The 22085-nt window shown below is 38.0% G+C and overlaps 1 protein-coding gene across 3 annotated transcripts in view; it reads left to right on the top strand.

Annotated features, from left to right (window-relative positions):
- DACH2 (dachshund family transcription factor 2) overlaps positions 1-22085 on the top strand; it is a 300591-nt gene that overhangs the window by 138890 nt on the left and 139616 nt on the right. For all 3 annotated transcript variants that reach the window (XM_014955166.1, XM_014955167.1, XM_014955168.1), the window contains exon 2: positions 14453-14568. In XM_014955166.1, the coding sequence (XP_014810652.1) occupies positions 14453-14568 (116 nt within the window). The remainder of the gene's footprint in view (positions 1-14452; positions 14569-22085) is intronic.

Raw genomic sequence — 22085 nt, forward strand, 5'->3', positions numbered from 1 at the left:
AATTCTTTAGAGTTTTTATTTTTAAATTTGTGTTGCATGTTTGAATATCCCTAGTACAAGCAGAGGCAATACTGTGTGCCGTGGTGATAGTTTTAAAGTCAGCTCTAGGAGAAATTATGTGATTATTTGTTGGATAAGCTGCATAATTTACTGTTTAGCGTTTATCTTCAAATGAAAGTTTTGTTTTTCTAGAAGAAAGCTTTTGAAAAAATAAATAAAAAATCAGTGCACAGGGTTGGTTTGTTTCCTTTTGTATGTTTATAGTTATAAGTTAAGGCATTCTAATGTTACTGTACTAAACCTATACCCTTCGCTTATTACCTGAAGACTTTGCTGTGTCCAGCCGCGCAGCCCCTCCTGTGCCGCCGGCTGTGGGTCAGGATCAGGACAGGGAGGGCGGGTTTCCACAGAGGTGCCGCCATCTTGGCTGTGGGGCCCCTGAGGAGCCGGCCAGAACCAGCTGGAACCGGCTGTTTCTGGCACTGGGCAGCCCCAGCCTCGCCTCACGGAGACCCCTGCAGCCAACAGACACCAAAACCTGGGCATGTAAGTCCAATACATCCTGAAAGGCCTCGGAAACATTATCTTTTGGTTTTCTGCCAGAAATACCAAGATGTTACTTGATCAGTCTGTAACTCCATGCATGTGGAGAAAATTTCTGTTGAGCGTGCTCTTTAAAGTAGGGGGAAAAAGCAAGAAAATAACCTGTGGATCAAAGAAGAAAGTTGAAAATACCAGCAATGAAGGTTGATAATTTTTAAAAATTTATTTATTTATTTTTAAATAGTAGGAAAAAATCATTGCAGGATTGATTATTGAAAAAAAAAAAAAAAAAAAGAATGCAGTGGATAATCCATCACTAAAGGACTTTAAAATGAAAACTAGATGGCCCTCCCAAAGCTATGCTCTACTTTATCTAGAAAGTGTGAGCCCGAATCTGGATTGTACGCTGAGGAAGGAAGGAGTCCTCACTAGACACTTGTATTTCCAGAAGCTCTGACTAGTTTAACCTCAAACTGAAGGAATAACGTTTACTGTCCTCAGATACAGGAAGGACATCAGTCTCCAGTGTGGGATCAGTGGGGTCACCCTGGTCAGTGATTTTCCCCTTGTGCCTTCGGAGTTTTACTGACAGATAGGGCTAGGGTAGGCAGGGCTGTTTAAATGGGCTCAGTTTACTGTCTCATTCATATTAGCATCTTATGGTAACAGGAAGATGTTAAAGATAAATTTAATGTGAATTTTGAAAATTTTGCTTCTGCCCTTTTTGTATTTTCATGGACCTAAAGGTTTGTGTGTTGTTGTTTAAAAGTCCTTTTTCTTATGTACATTTGCAGTAGAAGTAATAACCTTGTCTATCTCTGTAGCTAGCAAATTAAATAATACCAGTCACAAAATCTGGGAAGGTAACAGTGAAACAGTGTAGCTACTTACTTATACTGCCTGTTTAATTTCATGCTGTTCCAGGACCATCCCCTAACTAAAGGGTATTTTTTGTGTTGCAAAGGTTAACCCTCAGATGTTTACTTCTGGATACGATCACCTAATCATAGAGGCTCCTTTTGATTGCCGAGAACAATTCTTTCTTTCAGCATGGACATAGGTGCAAAGGGTGATACAGAGGACTGTTTCTATGTTCCTTCATTTATTATTCTTTGAAAGATTAACTTCTATTTTCTAACTTTGAAGAGTCTTTTCAAAACTGTGAAAACACTGGAACTTCTAATGCAGAGACTAAAAACGGTTAAAGCAAGAGTAGTTTCCTGTTGCACTGAAGTTGTATTGCTGTGAAAATACTGTATCACCAGACTACAATATACCACTGTTAAGGAATTAGGTATCATTTCATGTGCGTTATGTGATACTTGATGGTGTAAATACATCAAGTGCTTGCTATTAGGTTTCTATCTATAGATAATAAGCTTAAACAAGGCACATTTTTTACAAGTTTCATTGAATGGAATCTTATTGAGATACAGCTCAGTGGAAGCTGAGTGGAAGCAGTATTTCAAAAACCTTTCTTTGTAATAATGTTCCCCTGAATTGACATTGAATTCAGATAAAGGTCAAAAATAAAACTTGTAAGGATGTAATATCATAAAGACACATATGACATGTCATGAGTATTTATAATAGATGGTGATTCCCAGCTTGGAAAGTATCCATGCAAATATTTGTAGAAGTATGTATGTGGAAACTATGAAATGGTGCTTTTAAAAATTGGTGCTAAATTAACTCAGATGAAAGCAGATTTATAGCTCCTCAATGTAATGGCATATCTTTGCACTAGTTTGGACTGTTTGCTGCAATATACGTGGTGTTCAGCTACATTAACGAAAGTGAGTTTCCTCCTGCCGTTTCTCATTCAATTTTCAGTTCAATACTATTTTTTGTCTTTGGGGCAAATCCTGAAGATTTTATACAGATCATTTTCTCATTCAAATATTTTCTTCATAGGTGAGATTGAGACTGTTCATTGTCACTATGAGGTCCTCCCATGTTCCTTTTCCCAAGAGACAGTCCATGATTCAGTCTTGCAGTCCTGATTTTGAGACCTGTGTCTTCAAGGAGTGATGGCTGGGCTGAGTGATATCCTCCAGCTCGGGGCAGAGCCTGCTGACAGCCCAGAAATTGAGCTGTCAGTCAGGGAAGGAAGCCCATCAGGCTCTGAACAGACATGCAGTGAATAGCAGCAGGTAACAGAGACCTCTGTGGTCCTGTGTGATTGTCCATATGCTGGATTTGAGGCTTACTGAAAGAGAATAACTGACGCTTTCTGTGGCTCTTTGAGGAAGGCGAGCCATTAAGTGCTTGCACATGTAAAATCTTTATTCTGTCTGTGTCTTTGCCAACATCAGCTGTGGGCTGCTTGGAGTGGAGCTGTGTTTGTTCCCGTGCTGACCCCAGCTGACATCAGGGCTGAGCTGCCACTTAGAGGTGAAATAATCCTAAAAGCTTTTTAAGTGGCTTTCTTCTACATACTGAATAGTCAGATATTTTAGGAAATTAAAAATTAGCCAGAATGCAAATTGCATAATAATATTGTGTATAATCTCTAATGGTTCACAGGTTTCACTGGATTCAAAGTCCGAATAGAACTATCTGAGTATCTGAGCTGAGGTTTGGATGGCTCATTATATACTTGGCATTATCTGTGTCACTTTCACATTTGGTTTAGCTGGACATCTCTGTGAGCATTGTTTTGACAACAAATCTGTGATTTAAATCTGTGGTTCTGGGTATGTAGTTAGTGGCATGATTCCAGCACCGACCGCCCCCCTCCTGCTAGGTTTAATCTAGGTAGAGTGGCTAACAATAGTAGTAAAGACACAGCAGCAGGAACTTTGTCCCACTGGGTATGATCTCGCGTTGCCAAATGAACTGTATTTTATCCCTGCTACTGTATCTTCACTGCTACAGTTACTAATTTAATGTAGTTATATTAAATTAGTGTGTGTATATGTACATGTGCTATAGTCATGCTTTCAGTTTCATTACTGACATACCCTTAAATTGACCTGGTGCAATGTGTTACATAGATAGGCCTTTCATCTTGTCTACAGCTGTGAATCACAATTCTGAAATTTGGTGATATATTCTCCTTTTTTCCTGTGACAAGTGCTATTTGACAGGAAAAAATTAACAGCAGGAAAGTTGAGGCACTTTTATATCTGCAGGCACAGTTGTAAGTAATTCCGAAAGAGTTATATAAAGTTTTAAATTTCAATGAACCAAAAATCCTTTTTTGGTTTGAAACTTATTTTGAAATGCCTGATTTCAGAAATAAGCAGTTAAACTTCCTTGAGTAAGAACCAATCACTTGTTCTCTGTTGCAACTATAGTAACATTTGATTACTGGGAATTCAGGTAATTTTTCTGATTGTATACCCAAACTCAAGTTTTAAATAAATAACCTAATGATTAAATAACCAAAAGGTCCTGTAGACCCTGGTGGGGATAAATCTGTTAGATGTGTCTATGAATGGTGTAGTCTTACAAATAATATTGTCTGATATTGACTCACAATCTTAGCTTTTTAAGATAGTGCTTAGCAGGTCTTTTTGATATATCTGTTTAAGAAATGTATAGAAAGCTTATTTAAATTCTGTATTATCTTTTTGCACAGTTTAAAGCAAGTAGTCCTGAATTTGTGATCTTCCTTTAAGTGAGGTAGACTGCATTGAGATGTAGCGAGACAATGATATTTTGCAAAGAATAAATTTTGCTATAAATTAGATAATTTTATACTTCCCTATACTGCTCCAGTGTTATTCCAGAAAGCTTTATTGAAGATGTTTTAATGAATCAGACCCACGTGTTTTTTTTTTTCAAACAAAAGTATTTTCTTCAATTCTGTTGTAGTATCTGAAGACCTCTTTAGGTAGTAGGCAGGGAAATGCCAACCCTGTTTCATATAGTAGGTAAACTAAGAGCCACAGATGACTCCTAGTGATAAGTGTCAGTCACAATTACTGCAGAAGGCGACTTCTCCTTCTGCACTTTTCATAATTCTTAGTGCCTGTTCGTATTTATCATTTTTTGAGAAGCTTCTAAATTTTATCAATTCGAGAATCTAAGCTTTCAGATGTGAAACTTCAGGGGAAAAAATTCTGACAGCGCTCTCTTCAGTCTCTTCCGGCTCTTTTCTAGAGAAGAAAACTTGCAGGCATTATTTATTGAAATTTAAATATTACAAAACTAAATGCCAAAAAAAAATTTGCAAAATGGAACTTAAAAAACATTAGAATTTTATTTATTCTCATGATTTCAGGGTCATGATTTGTGAATATTTGGGGTTAGAAGTACTGTAACTAGGTCAAGTAAATGATGTATAAAATAGCTTCACAGTTATACTTTCTGTCAGGTGAGTAGTCAAGCCTTAAATTGTCTGTTCCATCACCTTTCTTTCTTTGACAAAGAAAAAAATTGAATTTTTATCAAAAAGATGTCAACACTGGTATTATTAATTGCAGATATATTTGGACTCAGTTGTGGAAAATGCAGAAACTAAGAATTTGCTGTGGGCTAAAAAAGGGAGGCCAAAGCACAATGTATTGTATCTCCTCTCCCCAGGCAGGTGGCTTTGTCTGGCTCACCAGGGGAGCCAGTGTTCCCAGGAGGTACAAGGCATATCTGGCATCTAGAAAATAAATATACAAGTGTAATTTAGAGAGTGTTAGAACAGAGGGTTTCTCTGCAACCTAGAAGATCTTCAGGTGGCCTCTTGAGGAACACGCAGGGTAAAGGGACTTGGCTTGCCTGACTCCCTTGCGTGTTTTCCAGGGGAAACAACTTGCTCCTGTTTGGTGTCTCGCTGTCACAGCATCTATACGTCTGCCAAGAGTAATACTACTAGCAAGGTTATATGTCCATCCTATGCAATTTGTAGAATGTTATATATGTAGAAGAACAGCCTCTTTTTTAACATGACTTTCTTTTAAGCAAACTAGAAAAATAAGTTTCACATGAAAATGCATGTTTAGAAACAAACATACTGGAAAACCATGCTGAGAAGATGGTTACTGTTAGTTGAGATTGACCTGAAAGCATGTCTTGAGTATGGGGGCTGCGTTTAGTTTGGTTTAGGGACTACAATAATTTCTTGGTTGATGAAAAAAAAACAAAGAAGAAAAAGCATATGAAACTTAAAAACAGTACTAAGGTTGTTAGGGTTTCATGTACACCAGAGAATGGCATTAGAATGCAAAATGATATTGACAAAATGGAAAGCTTGTCTTAAATAGGTTTCAGTTGGACTAGGACATATGCAGTGTAAGAAAAAAAGTGGGCCAAGTTACTTTTACCTGTAATCTGGGGATAAAGTATGTACCTTTGGTATTTGTAGCACATGTTCAGGGAGTCTAAAGATCATGGATGTAAACAATGAGTCTATAAATTCCATCTGTATGTATGAAAACCTCACAAAGGCAAAATATGGTGGGCTCTCAAAAAATACAAAGAGTTTCTGTAAAGCAGGAAAATATAAGTTGTTTTCCATGTCTGCAGAGTAGATGGCAAAAAGTACCTTGCTTAAATTACAGAGGAGAACTAAGTTAGATGTCAGTCCCTATTCCCCCACAAACCTTTTCTGATAGGAAGGCTCGCCTAAGCATTGGTGTGGATTTGCCTAGGGATGTTGTGAAATCTCCAGCACGAGTGTTTTCAGAGGCAGGCTAGAACTAACATTTGTCAGGAATGATTTGAGTGCACTTGGTCCTGCCTTGGGGCAGAGGTAGAGAGAGCAGGTGATGTTCTGAGGCCCATTTCAACTTCATGATTTGGTGAGTGAGCCCAGCAACACTGACACCCCAAAGCTCTTGAATTTTGCCGTTGCCTCATGCTCTGAAGAGTCTGGATGATGGCTTCTCTCATATGCATTGCTATAAAGCATTGGGATAACTGTGGAATTGGTGTATTTAGGAAAAAAACAATATCCAGCTGGTTATCTGGTGGTCTGGTTTATTTCTGCTATGTTGTATTCTCAGACATCTGTACAAGGGGCATGACTTGGGTTATTGCTAAAGGTAATTATGGCAATAAGTCCAGAAGTCTAAGACTTGAGAAGGATTTTAAAAGCTACTGCTGGTGCTGTGCTAAATGCCCTCTACTCCACTACCTGCCTGTCTTGCCAGCCCCTGGGACAGCAGCAGGGCAGGGTTGCTCAGAGACCACCTTTCCTCATCCTGTCAGCCACACCATTCCAGGGGATGGAAGTGAAGGAGGTGGCAGAAGGCATTTGGCAGGTGGCTGTCTCAGCTCCTCTGCTCAGGCATTGCTCAGGCATCTAAAAAGTCTTAGTAGGAGTATGAACGTCACAGTAGGAGTTAGCACGAGAGCACCTGCTCTCAGAGGGGTGCAGAGGTAACTGGTGTGGGGTATAGAGATAAGACCAGGACTGGCAATTCAGCAGGAGGTGGAGGTTTAGAGGGAAGTAATTATAGGTAGCTAGGGTCTGAAAGACAGGAGTGATGTGATGGATGGGTTAAGAGCAGAAAATTAGGAAGATTAAGAAAGTTGGATAATGGTCAAACATGGGAGAGAGGGATTGGAGGAAGTGGACTGGGTGGGATGGAAGCAGGATACATGAAAATAAAGGAAAAGGTTAGGTAGAGGGTGGGTAGTTGTGTGGCTGAGAGGCGTTCATCCCCTAAGGACCAGAACTCACTGCAGTAATTTTCAGGAGAGTAACTGTATGGGGACCTTGGTGACAGGCTTGGTGAATCACGCTTCCAACTCCTCCGTGTCACTGTTGACTGCACTGATAGAAGCCAAATGGAAGGGAGATCACAGATGCTAAAGTGCTCCTGGCCTGGAAGAGAGATGCTCCTCCAGGTCCGGAGTACTTGGGAAGATGCAGCCTTGAGGCAGCCCATGTTACCAGCCTAGGGTTTGGTGTTGGACCCAATTTAGATGTCTGTGCATGAGAAACCATCTGTGGGCTGTGAGCTCGGCCACCTGGAGGCTGCACATTAAAGGGGGAAGAGCGGCCATATAGTATGGGGGTCAGCCGACGCAGTTGTTTGCTTGCTGTCACTGCTCCATGTACAGCTTGTGTAGACTGGGATTTTTCTGAAACAGCCATCCCAGTTCTCAATAAGGGGAGTTATGTGATATCATTCAGATCTGTACTGGACTTTCACTAATCTGTGATTTTTAAGAAGAACGCAATGATAATGCACTACTTCCCATTCTCAATGGTAGAGTTAATAGGGATGTATAGTCTTGGCTCTGAACAATTCAGTGGTATTAAGGAGCCTTATTTTTCCTAACAGTGACACCAATTCATAGTGACAGAAAAAAAGTTGTGATTTGTGATGCTTTAGGAACAAACTTGCACCGACGTTTTCACTGAGGCTGATGCTGAGGACCTCCCTCACTGAAAAACCCTGGAGAGTGAGTGGGAAGAGTTTGTTTTGGAGTGTCAGAGTTTTTCTCCACAATTTCTGTCTGTCCGCTGAAGTGAGAAGAGAGTACGCTCAGCCCATGGAAGATGAGCTGTGCCTCTCCTCCTGCCGGTGTGGGCACCGTCTTATGAGAGTTGCCATAGGGACGAGGTTCTAGTTATCAGCTCAAACAACTTCATGTATGATTAATGTTAATTGCCCATTTTGCATGGATGACTTTTTTCCTCCTGCTGAATTGGCTCTTGTTGCCTTTGATGTGGCTGGTGATCCAATGTCCTGCAATGGTTAGACAAGTGATCAGTTTGCCAGCGCTGAGAGGAGACAGAATCAGGTTGCTGCGAGGTCAGAGTTTGCTTCTCTTCTTAAACACTGAAAGGTCAAGTAGAGTTTAACTACCATTGGCATCTTTGAAATGTTGTAATAAATGCCAAAGCAAGGAGATTATATTATATCCATGCTACAACTAAAAATCTTAGGGTAATAAAAGGAAATAATTGTAACTCAAATTATCAAGATGTTATGTTTATTGGTAAAGGCTTTAAAGAGTATCTTTCACAGTCACTAGGAGGTATTTCATGATCTTTGAGGAGAGCAAAATTTTAATTTGTGGTTCCAGTTTCAGGAAAAGAACTAAGATTATATTTTTTGTGGCTGGGTTGGTTTTTGTTTTACTTCTGAGTACTTAGACCAGTTACTGCCTCTATTATCAGAGCAATTTATGCAGCGTGTCATATAGTACTTCTGTATTTCTGCTGTAAGCCTAATAAAATACGTTGCTATTGAAGAAATCTGTAATAGATACCAGAGCTTCCTAAATCACAAGTCTAGCATATTTTTATACCAAATGGTTTAAGCCTCATGGAATCAATAATTAATTTATTAACTGGATATCTTTTGAAAAAACAAAATCAGCAGTCCTTGCTAGACTGTCTACTGCCAATTCATAAATAGTTGATGACAAAAATGAAAAGTGTAGAAGTAAAATTCAAATCTTAACGATCAAAGTATCGGGTACCTCATCTATCACAACTTGGAATAAATATATCACAGAATGTGTCATATCTCATTGACACTGCAAGACATAATGCTTTCCCTTGTTATCTAGCTAACTGCCAAGTCTACAAAGTTTATAGGCTGCTAAGATAATGTGCTGGTGGTAATCCACTTCAGTTGCAGAAATATGAAGTACTGTTGAAATATATTTCTGCTTGGTTTATTCTTTGCTCTCAAGAGGATAGGATGCTATTTCAGTTCCTTTAAAGAAGCCCAGAGAATGAAAAGCAAAACATCAGGATAAATTATGCTAAATGGTGGACTAGACCCCAGAGGAAATCATGCTTCTGTGGTACAGTATTCCTCCATTTATCTTACAAATGTTATATCTAATGTTAATTTTGTAAAGGGAAAGCATTCAAAGATTCATCTGATCCTTTTAATAGTTTTAGTGTTATAGCGTTATTTGTCAAACTCATACCATCATAACTTACTTTTCTAGTTTTAACAGACCATTCATACAGAAAATATTTTTGGCTACTAATACATAACATTTTATTTCACAAAACACAAATAACCTAGTAATTAAACTCCAAAACTTAACAAATAATTGCCAGCAAGCAATTACCATTCAATTAAAGAGTAATTACATGGTTATTTGTGCCCTGTAAAATAAAGCATTACTGAAATCAGTAATGCAATCAATATTTTAGCAGAAACAGGATGCTGCAGTGATGGACCTTTCAACCTGTGCTGATTAAATTGTCATCCAAATAACAGTTTCCTAGTTAAATCACCACATGTTTATTTGTCTTGATTAATATGCAAATTCACTTCTGATTCTAGTAAGTCTTCTGTATTTAAAAGCACAAAAGTAGAGCGCTATCATACATCAACAGTGATGTGCTGGCTGTTTCCACTGATTAATTACATTTTACAAAGTTGATGAATTTGTGGATTTTATGCAATACAGTTGTCTGTGATGAGCATAAAATAGAGTTATAAAAGATGAAGCTGATCAGTAATTTTTTTAAAAAATCACCAAAATAGCCTTATTCTATGTTTTGATTCAAATTAAAAATCCTTGGCATATCTAGGGAATATATAAAACTTTGAGAGGAAAAATATAAAATTAGCTCTCAACAGGAGTGAGAAATAAAGGAAAAACAGACATTAATGAACAATTTCTCAACATTTTACTGTATAAATATTTAACTGTCAAATATACTGCTTAAAATGCAATTTCGTCTCTGATAAATTAAATTCCAAACAAAATACAGAAAAGAACAACATTCAGATTAGTTCATTTTTCTCTTTCAGTTAGTGGTTTTTGCAGGGGTGGTGTGGAGAGGATGACAAGAATGACTTTATAACCATAGTGTTAAATCCAGGTAAAAATCCAAAACCTCCAATCATCTTCACTTTCAAGTAATTGATGACCCAAGGGCTTTTTGGTTTTGGTTTTGAGAGGTACTAATAGAATTTTAATCACTATAGACTTTGAGCTGGCCAATTTATTTGCATTATTTAGTAAAAAGAATAAGATTACTAGATCTGCTAATGAGATATGATGTTGTACTTCTGTTTTAGTCTCCATGTTCTTCACTTGTGACCAATAACTCTTATACTTTAAAATGTTTTTAAGAGATATCTATAAACTAGCAGTTTCTAACTGAAATAACATCTAATTTAGAATTGAGTCATTTTCCATTCACAAAGACCTATTAATAGCAAACAGAAAATTTATGTAGATTAGAATCTTAAAGAAACACATTTAAAACTGTTTGAAGCTGACTGTTCTTGTTTATGCTTCCTTTGTTATCAATGAGGAAAAGATTTTTCTCTACTTCTTGAATATAGAACTTTTAAAAAGAGCAGGGTGAAAAAAGATTAAGAGAAATAATATTAAATAAAGTTAATATTTTTATGCTAATAATATTAGCATTTATATGCTAATGCTTAAAAATTATGTCTTACTCTCCCCAAAGATAATTCCACATGCCTTATGATTTCTGTTCTGTTTCTGTATTAGCGATTTTCTCTGAATTGTGAAGGCTAAATAGGTTTTCAAGAGTAAATGTGAAATTTGTGAAAATTCTAGACTTCATAAAATGCCAGGAAGCATACCCGGTGCTAGGAGTGTTGAGATAGACCAGTGAGATTTCATTGCTTGGTGGTGCCAGCCGCAGCCCTAACAGCAGTATATTCACAATGTAAAGTAAATCCCATAGAAATTTTGAAATCTTCTAATGTATTTGTTTCCTTTGTGTATATATTATTAAAAAATAAGATCTAGAGCAACATTTGTGTCCTGTCTCTATAAAATTTCTGATTTCATGTTTAAACAAAAATGACGGAAAATTTGTTTTTAACCAAAACAAGACTGGAAGTGCTTTGGTTCAGATGTTCTACCACAGTGCTTTCTGTGATTTCTGGGGTCCTCCCAAGTAACAGATCTTGCTTCATGATGGGTGACATGTTCTCTGGTCACCTCCAGGCCATCTAGCTGAAAGTGCAAGGTATCTACTGCAGACTCCGCAGTAGTGTATCGCAGTGCTGCGGGGCTGTTTGGTTTGGAACCAGACACACAGCGTTAAAGATGTTCACATGTAAACTAGAGAACACAGTATTAAAGACCCAAACAGTTCTTTTGCAGGTGTTGTATGAGTGATAGTCAGTCTGCTATAAGTAGTATCCAGCCTTGAGTTTTTAATTTAAAAGCTAATGTTGAATTAGAGACAGAGGACTTTGATTTTATTTGAACAGAATCAGCTGGGAACAATTCCATTTGAATTATTATGGCTACAGCTACATAAATAAGATCAGAATCTGGCCTCTGGCTTTATGGTCATATTCATTAAAAGGACATGAGTAGGTTAGAAGTATACTTTTTTTTTTCCTTTTTTTCTTCAGAGACTATCACCTCCTCTTCCCCAAAAGGACCACAATCCCAAAGACACCAAAACCCGGAGAAAACAGTATTATGTTTTCCTAGTGGTGCTTGCCTTACTTATATAAGTAGGCAGGACATAAACGCAGTCAGTGGGACTCTGAAAGAGAGCTGAGTAAGTTTTGGTGTGAACTTCTCTTTTATGATCTCCTAAAACTTTTTTTTTTTTTAAACCCTGAGCGTTCTGAAAAATGAATAACCACAGATTGGACAGTTTCACTTCTGCTTGTAGTATATGCGGGGAATTGCCTTAACATCTGATCTGGTAAACTTGTGGGCTACAAGTTGCCTACCCAGAGGCAATAGTCATTGACAGAAAATGTTCTGTGTGCAAAAACTGCATACCCCGGAGTGAAAATCCATTGTTTCCCACTTCTTCCTCTGAAAACTCAAATCATAAATAAAACATCTCTTCATAATTTTTTTTAAAGCTGTTTAATTTCTAAAATGTTTTTCTTAGATTAATATCAACGTATGGAGTTTTATGCAAAAGATTTGTTAGTATTTCAGCTTGAGAAGGCAATGTTTTGTAGTTTTGTTGATTTAGCTCTTCTGCTGGAGAAAGCTGCTAATTTTAGCTGTTTTGTAATTTTTTTCAGAGACAGTAAGTGCCAACTAAGCACTTACACATACATGTGTATTAGCACAGGCTTCTGTAAATCAAAAGAGCAATGATTCTTTTTTGTTTAAAACCCCAACATACCAGCCTATTACTGTCTGTTAGACAGTATTGTTGTGCAGTGGATGATTTCAGCAGGTGATTTTAATAGAGAATGCATGTGGTATTCTAACTTCCTGAGAAACTCAAATACTCTTATTTTAGGCTTACTTTATGGTAGTCTAGTGAGTCTGGGATCTTGTAGTAGGCTTTACTACGTAGCTATCATATTATGATAAACAACTTAAAGCATAAAGAAGAAAAATGGGAAAAGTACTGAATAAAATGAAATACAAAATGGACAAACCTGAAGCTCAGAACAGGGGGGAATAGTTTTATAGAGATAAAATAATAAACCAAAAAAATGATTTTGTGCTACTTTGATGTACACTAAAACAAAATAACACGAGCACACTGTGAAAAATGAACAGGTTAATGGTACCTCTGTGTAGTGTTGCTGGAAGCTGTCTTCATTTAAACACAGAGTTTGCTTTACATTGATGGAGGGCTTTGCCACTGTAAGTTGATAGAGTGAAGTTTAACTTAAATTTCTTTGTGAACTAGAAGTCATTTTGGAAATGTTTTCTATTCAAACCTCATTCATTGTTGCAGCTTAGTTATTTTATACAATGTTTCGCTATATTTTGTCAAAGGCACTATTATTCAACAGAGGAAAATTTATTTTGACCAAAAAAGAAGCAGCAATACTTTTCCTAACACGAGGAGGTTGAATTTTTATTAGCTGACTTGGGGGAGAGCTGATTCAAGTGGTTTTCGGCCTGTAAATCTCTGTATTATGATGGCAACTGTGTAGGATGATTTCATGTACACATAGTGATGTCAGGGGTAAATGTGGTGGTTGAAAACAATAATTAAATGTAACAGGTCTGTAAACAGTTTTGATTAAAAACTGCAATCATAATTCATAAGCTGGTCAAGGGACAGTGAGATTTTTGACAGGTTGGGTTAACATTCTTGGTTTTACCAATCTGTAATAATTAAAACACCAGTCAATCCAGAAAGATTAGTCGATTTTGGAAAAGCTCAGTGTTAAATTATTGCTGCATCGTCAGAAGTAGGCAATTTTCTGCCATGATTCAGAAGGCAAGGCTTAAGAATATGTTGCGTTCAAGGTTTCAACTTCTCATCTTTAGGCAGCACAACTTTTATTTTGCCGTGGTGCAAGCGTGTGGCATAGACTTTGGAGCACTTACTGCTGAGACCCCTCTCCACTAATGTCCTGTAAGGTCATGGAAGCCCTGGATAATGGAAAAGCTTGATAACTGTATGGGCAGTAGAGGTACATGTAGATGTACCTTCTGTGAAACAGCCTGGTCAGCCCTGGGCTGGTTTGTCGTGGTGGCTGGAAGCAGCGTGGCTGTATTCATGCAGCACGGGGGCTGAGCTCATAAATTCTGATGCACCCAATCTGAATAGCTCTGGAGTCCTGATTGAATCATTAATCCACAACCCCTATAAACCATGGTTTGTGAGCCGAGTAATGCATCTAGTTGCATTTTCAAGATTTTACACGTGAATTACACATACATGTGAATTTCTGGAGCTCCATTTTACAGACAATAATATTAAGAAAATAATATTAATTAGCAAAGCAGTGGTAGGATAGGACTAGAAATATGGATTGCTTTCTGGTCTTGTGCAAATTAAAAAAAAAAACCTTTTAGCTTTCTAGTCATTTATTTGACTTTAAACTCATGATTGTGTTAACTCTAGGGGCTTTTTGGCAGTTTGTTGTTAGTTTATTTGAAACTTATATAATCTTGTATGTTTAATCAATTAATTTTTCTTTTTTTCCTAGGCAAGAATTTCTAATATATTTTTGTGTATCATGGATGGTTCCGGTATTTTATACAAATCAATACCATGTGTAGTAAGCAAGTATTTCAAAAAGAAAATACGTTTTCATTTATCCTCTTATTTCATCAGCTCTCGACCAGGAAGACCCCCCAAGCGTTCACTAGGAGTTGCTATACAAGAAAATGCACGTCTTCTGCCCCATGGAGTTCCAGGCCTCTTATCACCAGGACTTATCTCTCCGACAGGTAATAAAATCCATCAGATGATCAGCCTCATCTCTTCATACTGCACAGCAGTTAAAATAAACTAATATTGATCTAACTGCCTTGTCCTTCAGGGCTTTTTCAAGCTTTACCAGAGGTTACATTATTGGATTTTTTGAGTGTTCATGAAAACTCTGTTTTGTTGCAGCAGTGACTGAAATCTAATGGATTTGTAATTTAGTTCTTTATTAATTGTAATTTCCTTACAGGAAATTCCATTAAATGTGTTATTTCAGTAAAAGAAAAAAAACTGAGAAAATGAACTATTGTCTCAGAGCCCTGTAGCATGCATTTCTTCCTTTCAAATGCATGTGTATTTTAGTTCTCACGGGATATGAACAGTGTGGCTAATGTGTATTGTATTGTAACATCATCAATGTATGCTGGGAAGACAGAAATGCTTGTAGGAATTACAGAAGAAACACTTGAAAAGCAGATAAGCCCACATTGCCACAGTGGTTTGTACTTCAATAATCTGCATTCAATCTCATAATATCAAAAAACTAGCATGAAAATATGTGAAATTATAAACAAACCCTAAGCATAATTTAATGCATAGTATTTCATTTCACTTCATTAATTTATTAATAGAGTTTAAATTAAATCTTTTGCTATTCTGATGAGTGTTTTAATTTTTTATTAATTGTTGTGTGCTAAAGGTAAGTTTATTTTTGTAATAAAGCTATATTAACAGACTATACTCAAAAGTAATTATTTAAATGTTCAACAGGCTTAGTGGTTTAGGTTTACTGTCAAAATCCATTCTAAATATATTGTATCCCCATAATAACCAAACTTAGTGAAGTGTTTAGCAGAATATAAAGTCATAGAAAGGAAAAGCAGAATTAAAAAAAAATATTGATAGGACTATAGTGACTTCTGTCTTCATCTTGCAGATACTCTGCTTGTAGAACTTACTGAGCTGCAACTGGGTGCCTCAGTGGTTCTCAGTGTTCAGGGGAGTAACAAAGCTGAGATCTTTAATTTCTCCTGAAATTCCAGATGTCATGAGGACTTCACAGTGAACCAATGAATATTCTTAAGCAATAGTCACAGAAGCCCTAACTCAACTAGTTAATAAAGTATGAAAGCATTTTGCTAGAGCCAGGTGCCACAGTTGAGGTAACTGTATATGTGGTAGGGATCAAGACCTGGGTTTTCACTCTTAGTAGTAGTTTATAAATGAGGGGGGTTTTAGTAGCTCTGTCATGTTCTCAGCTCAGGAATTTCATGGATTTGGTATTGTTATGTTATTACCAATAGACAGGAAAGCAGAAGAGCCACCTTGCATTGATAATGTCTTGTCAGAAATCCAGAATATTCCATATTGGTTTTTCCACCCTGTGTGTGTCTGCAAATAGGACATCAAATTATGCAGGCTGCTATATTGCTTTAAATTAGGAAATATTTTAGAATGCAGTGTGCTGAGTATGCACAGTAAAGTAGTATCTTAGACACATTCCGTGTGTCTCAGATATTTTAAATATCACAGAGTAAAGTAAAAAAAAAAATTAAGATGAATTTCTAGATTGTTGTAAGTTGGAGTCTGAAGTGATGACTGGGCTGTGTCCCACTTTGTTTAACACATGGAGGGTTGCATGAGAAGATTGGCCCCAGGGGTCTGTCTTTCAGCTGAGGCCTGGGATGGTCGCCTTCGTGACCTTGGGAACTGCCAATGAAAACCTCTGCATGACCAAGTGCCAAAAGTCAAAGACAATGTGCGTTAAGCAGCTGAAAGGGAGTTTTGCAAGCAACTTGTAGGCAGGAGAAAATGCACATTTCCAGAGCATCGCAGCGTCGTGCTCTGGACAAGATGGGTCCCCGCAGATGAAGCAGCCCTGTCACCAGCCTACAGTAGGGCAGCTTCACACTGGTGGCCTCTGTGGTCTTGTCACTTGGGAATCAGAGCTCTTGACGTTTTTGAGTTTTATCTGATTCATAAAGAAAGACCAGTGTAAAAGTTGGGGGAGATGTTCAGTAAGGAAAGGTGCCAAAAGAACCACTTTTAAACTCAATGGGGATTTAGGTTGTTGTAAACTTGATGGAGCACTCAGGATATGAAGCCTCCATTGGCTTTGCTTATACCTATTTATACTTAATTACTGAATGCTTTGCTCTGGTTGCAACATTTTTGCAATTGGATTCTTTCCTTTTGGCTGAACTAAGAACAAAAACAATTCTCAGGAAAGAGAGGTTTTTCTTCCAGACTTCCAAGTGCTGGATAATAGACTGGAATAGAAGTTGCAAGGATATTCACCTGTTGTCTACTGGCTAAGTTTTAATTTGGTTATTTATGTTCTCACTTGCATATAATTTACTTTGGTTCTGAGAGTTTTGGCCCACAGAATTTGTATGTAAAACTGAATCTGTTTCCTATCTGTTGTTGTCCCCTGCTCAGGGACCTGCTAGCTTATTGAGACTTTCTGCAGGGAGTGCTGTCTGGTCCCATGTGGTATTTCAGATGGCTGTGAGAGGGGAGCAGAACCAGGGCTGGGGCAGAGGCTGAGGAGAGTTTGCAGCATGGTAGGGCTGGATCCATCCCTTTCAGCAGAGCGGATGCTGATACGGAGGCAGGAACAACTCTTTATGTCTTGGTGACTTCTTTTGTTACCTGCCTCCTCTAACTGCAATGTAATTGCCCAAAGCATTACTTGTGAATGTCTTCTTGTCCACTCCTTGATAATCTGTATCGGATTTTGCCCATTCTTTCTACAGCACAGATGCAGATCTGTTAATCTGCCTACATTGTTCTTCAAAATAAAAAATCACACTCTTCTTAAGTGGCTACCTCATTTTCTAATAAGCCCAACTTAACATCTGAGTTTTCTTCTTCAGATAAGCTCGTTTTAGTAACAGACTCCACGTCAGCAAATGCAGCATGATTTATCCATCCATTGCATTTTTCAGTTTTACCCCCTCTTTAGTCTTCTGTCAAGTTACAGTGAAGGAGTTTGTGTCCAGGCTTGCTGTTGTTTAGATGGATAGGTTTCAAGAAGTTGCTGTTCTGGCTACAGACCTCATGGATCTGTCTGTAGAAGGTATTACAGAGTGATGATTAGTAACTTCCTGCAGACTTGAGTGAGCCATCTGTGTTTCCACTCCTTGAAATGTGCTGTTATTTTCATCACCCATTTGGTTTGTGTCAGCTCAGTTTACATGGTTATTTTCACATAATAAACAGGTAGTTAAATTAGGAATACTGCATTTCCCGGTGCAGAGTGTAATTTTTTTACCTCTTGGCAAAGTGGATTACAACTACTCTTACACATAAGTAATTTGTGAAGGAGCTATAAGTGAAGCCTTGACTTTTAAAATATTTGTAGGGACCTTCCACCTTTGTGGAATGGGAACATTGGAGAGTTACAGTGAGACTAGACCAACAGGGTGGTTAAAACTGCTGTGAATGAGAAAGATGAGGTGGTGTGTCTGGGATGTGTGCCACCGGGAAGGGCTTGTGTCAACAGCACAATAACTGTGCCCAAACCACATCCTTCAAGAGCTGATATTTAAGTACTGTCCATTTCACGTTAGCTTAGGAGAAAGTGTTTTTCTTCTTGTATTCATGTATGAAATGTAGAAATCAGTGTGGTGTCCTTGCCTGCTGTGAGGGCAAAGGAAAAATCCATATGTCACGGAGGGATGGTCATCAAAGGCTCAGTTCTTTGAACAATGCAGTGTGATGAAGTGACATTAACAAAAAAAGGCTTTATCTCCTATTAATGGACAAGTCTTTGTCATCAGTATATTTTAACAAGAGAGTTGGACTTATTTATGGAATAGATTTTTAAGGAAGTTTTAGGGTCTGAAACAGTAGTTTGCTGTGTGGAAAGAAGCCGAAACCCATTATATGATTTAAGCCAGATTTCCGGCTTAAACAGAAAACAGTTAATCTGGAATGAAGCTGCAAGAGTAGTTGGATCTTTTGATAGTTAACTGTGCCAGCTTCAGTCCTCCTACCTTTCATTTAGGTCATCCTCAAAATAAGATTAGAAAACCACTACAGGAAATCTTCATTTCAGTTTTTCTCCATTCAATTTGTAGAATGGCTGTTATTTCAATAAAACCTTTTGAGGGGCTGCTCCATCTCGTTTTCAAGATATTAGAGAGGGTAGCTCATGAAGAAAATCATCCTGCCACTAGAACTATGTTAGAGGGCAAAAACCTGCTTTTTGATGCAGGTGTTGGTTTTTTTTTTTCAAGTGGTAGGATGAGCATCTCTCTGACTGCACATGTGCTGGGATTCCTGAAGCTGAAGCTGATGGGGTGCTGGAAGGTCTGGTGAGACTGAGTGCCAGGAAGATGTTTGAAACATTTCTGGTTTATATTTCTGTGATTTGGTGTTTGGAGCTGTGGGCAGCCTGGTAGGACTGATCCAGTGTATGTTGGCAGGGTATGTGCAGTATAGGTCAGCAGGTAGATTGCAATGAGGATTTAGGGCTAAGGGATGCCAAGTGCTCAGTGCAGGAGATGGGAAGAAGCCTGACTGATGGGCAATTGTGTGTTAGGAAAGGAAAATGAGGAATTTTCACATGGATACTTGACTTTGGTGGCCTTTGCTGGATGGGAGGCAGGAGGATTCAGAATTTTGTAGGTTAGGCAGAGGTTCACCCCCAGTTGATTGTTTCCCCACCAGGGAAAGCCTTGTGGTATGTACTGTGTGGGGTGACAGTGGCTGGTGCTGCCATGAGCAGGCAGGATATCCGAGGTCCTCCCTGGTGTTAATATCTCCTGACTAAACCCACTGCCAGCACTTACCATCAGGTTTCTGCTGTTTTCTTACATTGGTCTGCCCAGGTGACAAAAATAAACCTCCTGCATGTCCAAATGTGTAAGATAAACTGCTATTTTCGTTATCATCTAGATTAGTTTCATTCCCTTGAAGCGATCCTTTTTAATTTCATAAACAGACGGCTAAAATGGACACTGTCTCATTAGCTGTTTGTCTAGTTTTTAAGAATGTAATAATTAAAATATTGACCTGTTTAAACAGATATGAATACTTTTTCATTATAGTTTTGTCTTATAGTTAAGAGATGCTGTTGTGAACTGAATAGTTCCATGTAATTAATATTTTAGTGAAGTTAATATTTTAATAGCTATACCAAGTCACATCATTGTAGTACTCAAGTAAATAAATAGAGCAGCTCACAGGAGTACTATAACTTCATCTGTTGCTTCAATTCAGCAGTGATAGTAGCAGCCACTTAGTCTTTCTACAGAAAAGAGAAGATAAATCAGTATTTGTTGCAGTCTTTAGGCACTTTAATTTGGTATATCTTTGTTATAGAATTGAGTGAGAGTAGAGGCTTCCAAGACTGTTGTTATCCAGTTGCTGTTTATCAGCGTGGACTCATGGTCAGCCAGCACAGCTCTGTTGATGCTCACAGCTCCCTGCAGGAACTCACTGGTTGCCATTGACCCCATGGATCATCCTCCTTATTTCCATCTGAGGCTGCTGCTGCTCCAGTGCCCACCATCCTCTCCTGTCTGAGGAACTGTAAGGCGTTCTCAGGGTCAGAAGAGAGGAGCCACAGGAGAAACAAGGATGTTCCCTTAGGAGGGGCACAGTGAGGCTGGAGGCAGCGAATCTGCTCCACGTGTAGCATTGGCTCAGAGTCTGGGATTGACAAAACCAGGCTCTGAAGGTTTTCCTCTCTGTTGTAAAGCCTGCTTCCAAGAAAGAGCTGTTATTTGAAGAATAAGCGTTCGCTCAGGGTCACTCTACAGAACATCTATTGACCGATTTCACTGTTAGGGTGTTTGATGTAGGGCCGCTGTGGCTGGCAGCTGCTGGCAGGAGTCCTGAAGCCTCTGAGAGCAGGGAGCAGATGATTGTAACGTTAAGGGAACCCTTTCCTTTCTCAGCACACTTAACTGAACATTTTTCTATGTTTACATTCTATTTCTGTGGCTCATTTCACTGTTTACAATTGCCTCTTTTTTTTCCCCAGTTGTCATAGATGTCATTTTAAAGTTCCATTTATAATGAGGAACATATGCATGACTTTGTCATTGTTGGCATTACCTGGCTTGGTAGAAATTATTATTTTTAATCAAAAGCAAACGTACTGATTAAGGATGCCACAACACTCCTCTGCCTATGGGGAACGTTAACAGTTTATAAATTGTTCTTGGTGACAATTTGGTAGTGAATTACTTTGATATATATGGCTAATAAATTAATATGATTAAGTTAATGAGTAGTACAAGTGTTGCCAAACTCCACTCGTCAGGCTTTTAATGCTGCACCACATTTGCAGCTCTAGCTTCCCCCTGTGGTGAGAGGATCAGTGCTACCTACGCACTGTCATTGTGATAAATGGCATATCCCACAGTGCCCTGCACTCCATCTGGTGTGTCCCCAAAATGAGAAATATTTTATACAAATCACACACTCAGAAGCTCAAAGGATTGTAGAAAGATCTATTTTTTCAAACAATAATAAAAATGCATACATCTCTTTAGCAACTCTTCATTTTTACTGTCATAATGAATGCATATAGCTTTGGGAAATGAAAGCTTGTGTGAGTAACATAGGAAAGTTATCCACTACACAGTAAAGCTGACAAATAAGTTACATGCTCACTCTTTATTTTATCTTGAAATGTTCTTAGATAAAAAATGATGTTAGAACATCTATTTAACTGGATTTTAAAATTAAAGACCGTGTATGCTGCATGATTGAGTACCACCCCATCTCATGCCAGCAAATTTCTGTGCTGAAGGGAGTATGAATTTGAGTGAATGAGGAATGCAGGATCATATCATTACTCTTTAAAATACAGCCATTCAGTAGAGTTCTGATAATCTAAAAACTATACTTGGTGACTATGAGTCACTCACTTCCTCTCTTTCCTTTTCTCTTTTAATATTATCTTTCTTTAGGGATCCATTTTTAGTGTCTGCTTTATCTGGGTGGGATATTATATTTTTAATAAATGAATAGTTAAAGCTGTTGGGAATTTACTGAACAGTTAGCCTTGTTGTAAATTTAATTTACATATAGCCTCAACTACTAAATATTGTCCAAGAAGTGTGAAACTCAGTAATATACTTTCATTTTTAAGCATTTTAAAAATTTGATCCTGTTGAGTTCCTACATCTTTTGAGGTGACACAGTTCAACCAAAGTGGTCACACTGAGAAAATTAAGACTATAATTGTCTGGACGCTCCGGGCAGGTCTGCGCTGAATTTATCTTGATCTGCAGGTGGAAGGAAACCATTGGAAAAAAGTTGTCCAAAGTATCAAAAAGTTAATAAAAGGAGTAAGTTTTCCTTAAATAATATTACCTTAAAATGCAGTATTCAGATCTATATTAGAATTTAGTAGTGGTTTTCTAAAGGAAAGTTTCATAAGGCTGTATTTTGAGAAAATTCCTGGCAACAGAGCTGCAAATTGTTCAGAAAAAATAGAGAATAAATCTCACTGGATTAAAAAGTGAGCATGTACTATACTTAAATCCCAAATATTTGCATACTTACAGTTCTAGTCAGGTAG

This window comes from Calidris pugnax, unplaced genomic scaffold, assembly GCF_001431845.1.
Source record: "Calidris pugnax isolate Ruff unplaced genomic scaffold, ASM143184v1 scaffold38, whole genome shotgun sequence".
Taxonomy (NCBI): Eukaryota; Metazoa; Chordata; class Aves; order Charadriiformes; family Scolopacidae; genus Calidris; species Calidris pugnax.